Raw genomic sequence first — 7,653 nt, forward strand, 5'->3', positions numbered from 1 at the left:
ACAAAAATGTTCAATTTGAACTGAAGACAACCTCAAAATGGAATAATCCAGGTCAGATAATCATAAATATATGTTAAAAAGATGGAATTCAAACAGAAAACTTAATGTCATATAATTGATCTGAAAAGAAAAAACAACTTTATATTTAAAACTGCTTCCATGGCTTTATCATTTGTGGAATTAAAAAGAATTTTTCATCATGATCAGTGCAACTAAACAAAATATTTTTACAACAACAAAAAAAAAAAAAAGATAATTTGAAGAATAAAACAGAACAATTTTTTCTACATTTGTTTGCATATGTATGATGTATATCTTCCCAACTACAAGGCCTGTAGGTTCCTTCTTGGTTCCAAAAAAAGCTGAGACATGTGAGATTAAGTGTCTGAATCAAGCTATGTGTCTGAGTAACTTCATTTGGAACACAGTAGAAGATGTTCATAGTTATTTCTTCCTAAAAGAAAACTTTACTTTTAGTAAAAAACAGAGGAAAGCAACCCAATTCATCGAGGATTTAGTAAATTAATGTCTGATGAGCAGCTATGCACAAGTAGAAATTTAAAACAGTGAACTTATCAGCCAGCTTTGATGACTAACACCTCGATCAATCATCAGAGTCTGGAAAGACAATTCAGCACATTCACCTTAAACAGACGTATTTGTAACCAACAGAGCCTCTGTGTTCCTTGTTTGTGTGGTTTGCTTGAAGTGGTGAAATTAGAAGCTCTGAGGTGGGCAGTGCTGTTCTCATGTCGTTGTTCTACTCTAGTAAAATTACTTGGTGTTTGACTTGCGCTTTGGTTGGATGTCAACGCTTCAAAGTAGTCTTTTATTTTAGTGTATCTCTCTTTCATTTTGGTGCTACGTGTTCGGATTGATATATTCGCAAAGCACTTCTGTACTGCTAACCTCTGTGCTGCCCCCTCTCAGGATGAAGAATGAACCTCATTGGTCAAAAAAAGTTTATGTGGTAGTACTCATTCTTTGTTCCAAAACATTAAATGTGATGAGGACAAAGGTCAACCAGTAACTAGTCCAGAAGTCTCAAATTAAAGATTTGGTCATTTAAAAAGTGAGATAAAGCCTGAAGCAATGTCTAACATAAATTGCAAAAAGGTTTCCAGCCATAAAAGCTCAGCATAAATTGTAGATAGATGTCCTTCCCGTTCAAACTACTGGCTTACCATTTGGATATTTTCATCAAAGTACTGTTGGAAGATAAAGAAAGAAACATCCATAAAATATACATAATCTGCATTGGCTAAATTATGTTGATATGTGAAGGTTCTCAGCAACGTTTTCTCATAGAAAGTTGAGTTTTAATGGAGCTTAATCAACACCATCACTACATATTGAACCTCATTCAGACCACCAGGCAAACAGAAGACATAATATGGAATGAAACTGCACGAGATTTAACACTAACTTAATCTGATTTGATAAGATTAATCTTTGAAAGTATACTATTCATTCATTCATTTTCTGAACCGCTTATTCCAATTCAGGGTCGCGGGGAAGCTGGAGCCTATCCCAGCTGGCTTTGGGCGACAGGCAGGGTACACCCTGGACAGCTCGCCAGTCCATCGCAGGGCAAAGTATACTATATTGCAAAGATTGTTGTCACAAAATGATATCCTGCTATTAATTTATTATTTATTAATGAATTTAATTTATGACAATTTTCTATTTAAAATTTTATTGGGAAAAAAAGTATTTGAGACTCCTGCCCTTTGAAGATAAATGTCAAAGAGGTTATGACTATTTTCTTTCTCTTACAGGATTAAAATTGCTGTAGGGGAAATGATTTATATAAACATGTCTGAGTAATATCATTTTATTTATTTATTTATTATTTTTCTACATGAAACAGCTCCTCTGCTAAGTATATGCAGTTCGGATAGACATAACTAATCGATCCCTGATCCCTGGAGGAGGAGATCATGTTTTGATGCGTGCTGACGGGCTGCGCTAGTCACTCTGCCATGGCGTCCGTAATGTCGCTGCTGAAGGAGGGGACATCGTAGCATCTTGTTTTAATTCGCTTCGGTGACGACTACTAAGCGTGTTTTGCTACTCTTGGTTTGAATTGAATCAAATCCGTCTCTGAACATGACCGTGGAGCAGAATGTCCTCCAGCAGCATTCTCAAAAGGTAAGCTTGTGGAAGATAACTTGCTGGCTAGCTAACTTTAGCCTGAATGCTACATAGTTTTCGGACTGAACGAACGCACAGAGTCGTAATATCGGTCCATTTGTTGGTTTGGCTAAGCTTTTTTTTTTTGTTTTATACATATTTTTGCAGTCCATCTACAAAGCAAATGCTTTAAACGGCTAAATAGTTGTATTTTATTAGGGCCTAACAATGCGTTATCCAATATTTTGCTAGCCGTTTTGCTAACCACGTTAGCTTACTGGTCTAAGATCTAAACCATAACGATCTGAGTCTGGTAATGGGTTAAAATAATTATCCTTTTTAACGTGTTTCTGTACTGTTTTGTGTGATAACAGCAGCATCACAGGTCTGTTGTTCTGCCTGTTCATAAAATAACAACAAATCATGTTAAGACTGTCGTCTTCAAAGAAAGTACATGCTTTATTATTTTTGCCTGGTGATTTTGAAGTGCGTGGGTTCACTTACACGGATATATTTAGCTTCATTTATTGGCCAGTCCGTGTTTTGTGAGCAAAATGTTCTCTGGGTTGCTCATCACGTATCTGGATGTCTTTGTTTACAAAGCATGGCCAACGGCGAAGGTGGAAACCCACCCCAGCCATGACGCTGGGTGGCGATGGAGTAGTCAGATAGCGGGCCAAGCGTGTGATGGTTCACAGCCTGGAAGGAACATTATTATGTTACATGCTATTCCATTTATTTCATTTTTACAAATCACATTTTTAAAAAAAATTGTATACATGTAAAAAATTGGACTCCCTAGAAGCTATCTTTAGCTTATAAATGGGAGCGAAGACCTAACGGTGTATCATAGACATTATGGTGGGAAAATCGAATCGGAAAATCTGGATTATTTTGCTTCGCAATTTTAAAATAGATTTTTTTCTTAAATAAATCAAAATAATTTATTATAAAATTTTTGTAATTTTTATTGTTTTTATTGATCTTTTTACTTGGGCATTATAGCAGCAGAATGATGGTCTGGCTTATTGTGTTGTTTTTTCCTAATTGAAATCAAGAAAAATGATGTGTAAAAAAAAAAAGGTATATATTCATTTTGTTTTTAATCTACAAAAATTAGCAATATCAAAGAATTGTGAGAATCGCAATTTAAATCAAATCAACACCCAAAAAATGAGAATCGAATCGGGACAAAAGCATATCGTCACAGCCCTAATAGACATATAATAAAGAAACAATCCCGCAATTTCCACCCCAACCCCCTACAACTTGGATCCTCAGATTTCCTCAGGTCCACAGATACAAGACCTCAACACAGGCATTGGCACAAAGGAAACATATATACATATACATAATATAAATAATTACACTAAAAGCGAGTTATGTCATTTTTATCTTCAACCTGTTGTTTTTTGGGTTATAAAAGAAAGTGATAACACTAAACGTAGTTTAATAGTAGATGTTGTTTTAATCTCTTTTTAAAAATGGACAAAGTTTCACACTCTTTTATTGTACTGTCAATCCCATTCCAAATGTATGGACCTTTTACAAGTTACACTGAAACTAGTGCATTTCAGTTTCCTTTTCTTTCCCATGAATAAAATATTTCTTCTTGTGTTGTAATCATGAGTGTGACAAAAGATTGGGATAAGGTGTCTGAGTCTATCATTAGATCCAGATACTACATTATACATTATGTACACATTATAAAAGATGTTACACTCTGTAAGCTTAAGAAGTTTGTAAGCATAAAAGAGGGTCAGAAGGAGCATTAAAATCACTCGCCATCATACTTTCATCTTTCAAAAGTGCATTTAGAGTCGACTCCTTTGCTTAGGCTGCTTGTTATGGGATTTACCCCGTGGCCACCATCCCCAGCGTTACATAGCTCTGGCCACTTACGTAACCACATAACTGATGTTGCTGAAACGCTGTTTGCTGCGCTCTTCTGAATAAAGGAATATTATAGTTTATTATATATATTTTTCTCTTTTGCATATTCACGGTTTACACTCATGCACACAGTTCAGTACATTTATTCTGCACCAGTTGTGTGTTTCTCTTTTTAAACTATGGCAGTGCCGTAAACTGTATGCACAAGGAAATATTCTGGCTCGCAAATTTAATATATGTACAGAGGATGTAAAAATAGGCCTTTTTAGAGCATATTGTACTCCATTTTATGCTCCTCATTTATGGTGCAATACTAGCAAAGCCAAACTGAAAAAGCTTCTGGTGGCATTTTATGATGCTTTTAGAATATTCGTGTTACTTCCAAGATGGACGAGTGCAAGTCAAATGCTTGTCTCAGATATAACGTGCCTACCTTTCTGCGCTGAGGAATTTCATGTATAGATTTATGTGTCGATTAAGGGAGTCAAAAAATATAGTTGCAATGGTTATGACTGAGCCAAAATTTAGTGACACAAGATGTTTCTTCTGTTTTTGGAAGCACTGGAATGAATGTCTGTCTTTACGGATATTTTTGTAATTATGTGTGTGTGTAAATATAGGCTATGCGTCTATACATGACTGTGTGTGTTTTTTTCCCTTATTAATTGCTGATATGGACCGATGTGTCTGGAATAAAGAATAAAGTAAAGTATGTCTGACAGCGTAAAAGCATGTAGTACAGCAAGGCGTATGCTGAAATCTGGGGCATGGGTGAAAATAAATAGCTGAGCTTCCATCAATGACTCAAACCTAAAAGTAGCTGTGTAACACAAACCATTCTGACCTTCACATGGGGTTGCAGCTAAACCATGATTAACAATTAGATTAAAAAGTTTTTAGTTTGTTTTATATTATATGTTCGAGGCATCTGTTTGTAAATTTATAGGTAGCTGGCAGAACAAAACAAAAAACAACTCTTATAGGGGTTGGGTGCGTTCTAATCTGTTCTAGTCTGATTTGTTTTGTTCGGTACTGGTATTTTTTTGATGTTGTGTTGGTGTGTAGGGTGTGGTGCAAGTTTTCATGTAGTGACCTGTCATGTTTGAGGACAATCCTGTCTGCGTTGCTATGCTGTTGTGCTTCATAGTTACTCTTGTTGACATACCAAAAAAAACACCCTGAGAACCACTCTGTTACCGAAGCTTTCCAAGTTCCGTTCACAGTAATTCACAAGCTGCCACTGAAAATGTGATGACTGCTGTGATCATCTGCCATGCCAGACAAGTCACGTGGTTGTGAATATGTGTTTGTATGCATGTCTGAGTAAGTGCCCTGATAGTTGGCTTGGCTCGAAACTGTCACAAGTGTCGCTTCTCTCGTACTTCAATGACCAGTGAGCGGTCACCTACGCCAACAAACCTGCACCTGTCAGTCTCTATGATGCTGACGAGTCACATTGCCAAGTCAATATCAAGCCCAGTATCTTGCTGCCGTCCACCACCTTCTATTCATAAACTCTTCAACATATCTAGAAAACTCACTCAAAACTCTACAATTTATTAAAAAAAACATGCTAATTTGGAGGAAATATAAAAGGGTGATCTCTTCTGTCATGGACAGACATGCAGCAGAGATTATTTGTTACAGATAACCACTTGTGTTTGCGTTGGGAGTGTTAGCTTTAAGCTAATTTGCAAGTCCTGCCCCTGGTTGGGCTTCACAAAGAAGAGGAAGAAAACAAATTACACCACAAATAGCACCAATACATCACAGTATCAACAAACAATGTTAATCTAATTTGGTGTCTACTTGATATGATTTAAAACACACACACACACACACACACACACACACACACACACACACACACACACACACACACACACTGACACTTGACATAATGTTGCTTGGATTATACATTTCAGAAACTATCATTTCAACCAGCTCTTAATGTTTGTTGTAAGAGTGTAAAGATATTTTCCTTTCGTTTGGCATTTGGTTCCAGATACGACTGATTTTTATGGGAAAAAGTTGATTGTCTAAAATGTACATCTGTGTTAGGAGGTTTAGAAACTTTTATGAGCTAAGTTCCTGGTAACTCTGCTACCGTTCTGTCTTTGGATAAAATGTTGATTCTGGTTTATTCATAACATTTGATTTGGTAATTTTGTCAAGAATTGATCAATGAAGCCTTCTAATCTTATTTTTATTGTTTTTTTGTTTTTTTTTTAATAATATATGACGGTGATGAGACTAAATTGGATCATCATTTTGTGAGTTCAAAAAGTGTTTTAAAAGTTGAAATAATACCCTGCAAAATGCTATTCTCTGCACATTAGTTTTTGTTGTAATTGAAATTCTTTTGTAATATTAATAATTTGTCACGGTGCCATGTAAGACATTAGAATACCAGTCGCTCTTTTAAGCTGGTAAAGAACAACACAGTGTTGTCATTCGCCTGTGTGTTGCTGTAAGCCATGTAGATACATGAGTATTAAGCTCCCTGCTGAGTTGTGCATCTTTGTCTTGTAAAGTTGGAGTGCTGTCACAGGCAAATTGGATTTGGTGCATATGTTATTGCTCTAAGGCGTTGGCTTTCTTCTCTTTCTTAGCGGTGACTGTGAAAACATTTGTCCCCAGGGGTTAAATGAAACGCACAGACAATGATGTTGTTGGCAGCAGAGCAGGAGTTAGGTCGTAAAGCATGTGCACGGCAGATTGCCACAGCTGAAGGTATCACTGACAGGAGCTGTGCTGGTTTCATGACTTTGAGCTTTCAGAGTTTGGTGCTTGACACTTTTTTCCAAGACGTATTCTTGGAACTGATGATGCTGCACAATTTATGTAAAATCAGCCTTTAAAAATAGTAAAGTTTATGTATTTATTTGTTTTTTACATTGTTGTTTTAAACCAGCCTACCTGAGCTCATACATTTGAGGAATCATTTTAAATTTAGTAGTTTTTATGTCCACATTATGAATTTACATATTGTTGCACAGTTTTAATTCAGATACAGTTTTACTGACCTGAGCTAAATAATTTTAATAAGCATGATGTTTATTCATGCCTTTTGATCAATAAACTCGATAACATGTTGCATTCCTAGGAATCATATGAACCGGCCGAGACCAAATTCTTTTGAACTGGAGTTTAAGTGTAAACAGGGAGCTACAGTTTGCACATGTAAAAAGCTGTTGCGTTTAGCCGGCGCAAATTTTCTTCCATAGCCTCTTTTTGTGAGCGAGAGTCTGCTGCAGTACTTTACAAAACAAAGCAGCCGTGCAATAAAGTTAAGATAAAATGAGCATGCAAATAGAATTTACCCAAATAAGATAAAAATATCTAAGATATACATGTCAGCTTAAAGAAAAATACATATATACACACACACACATATATATATATATATGTGTGTATATGTATATATATATATATGTGTATATGTATATATATATATATATATATATATATATATATATATATATATGTATGTATATATATATATATATATATACACATATATATATGTGTATATATATATATATGTGTATATATATATATATGTGTATATATATATATATATATATATATATATATGTGTATATGTATATATATATATATGTGTGT

General features: G+C 35.3%; 1 protein-coding gene across 3 annotated transcripts in view; it reads left to right on the plus strand.

Annotated features, from left to right (window-relative positions):
• Positions 1-1,972: 1,972 nt before the first annotated feature.
• usp25 (ubiquitin specific peptidase 25) overlaps positions 1,973-7,653 on the plus strand; it is a 39,956-nt gene continuing 34,275 nt past the window's right edge. For all 3 annotated transcript variants that reach the window (XM_079247719.1, XM_079247720.1, XM_079247721.1), the window contains exon 1: positions 1,973-2,151. In XM_079247719.1, the coding sequence (XP_079103845.1) occupies positions 2,110-2,151 (42 nt within the window). In that variant the 5' untranslated portion in view covers positions 1,973-2,109. The remainder of the gene's footprint in view (positions 2,152-7,653) is intronic.

Source organism: Telmatherina bonti, assembly GCF_933228915.1.
Source record: "Telmatherina bonti genome assembly, chromosome: 10".
Classification (NCBI taxonomy): Eukaryota; Metazoa; Chordata; class Actinopteri; order Atheriniformes; family Telmatherinidae; genus Telmatherina; species Telmatherina bonti.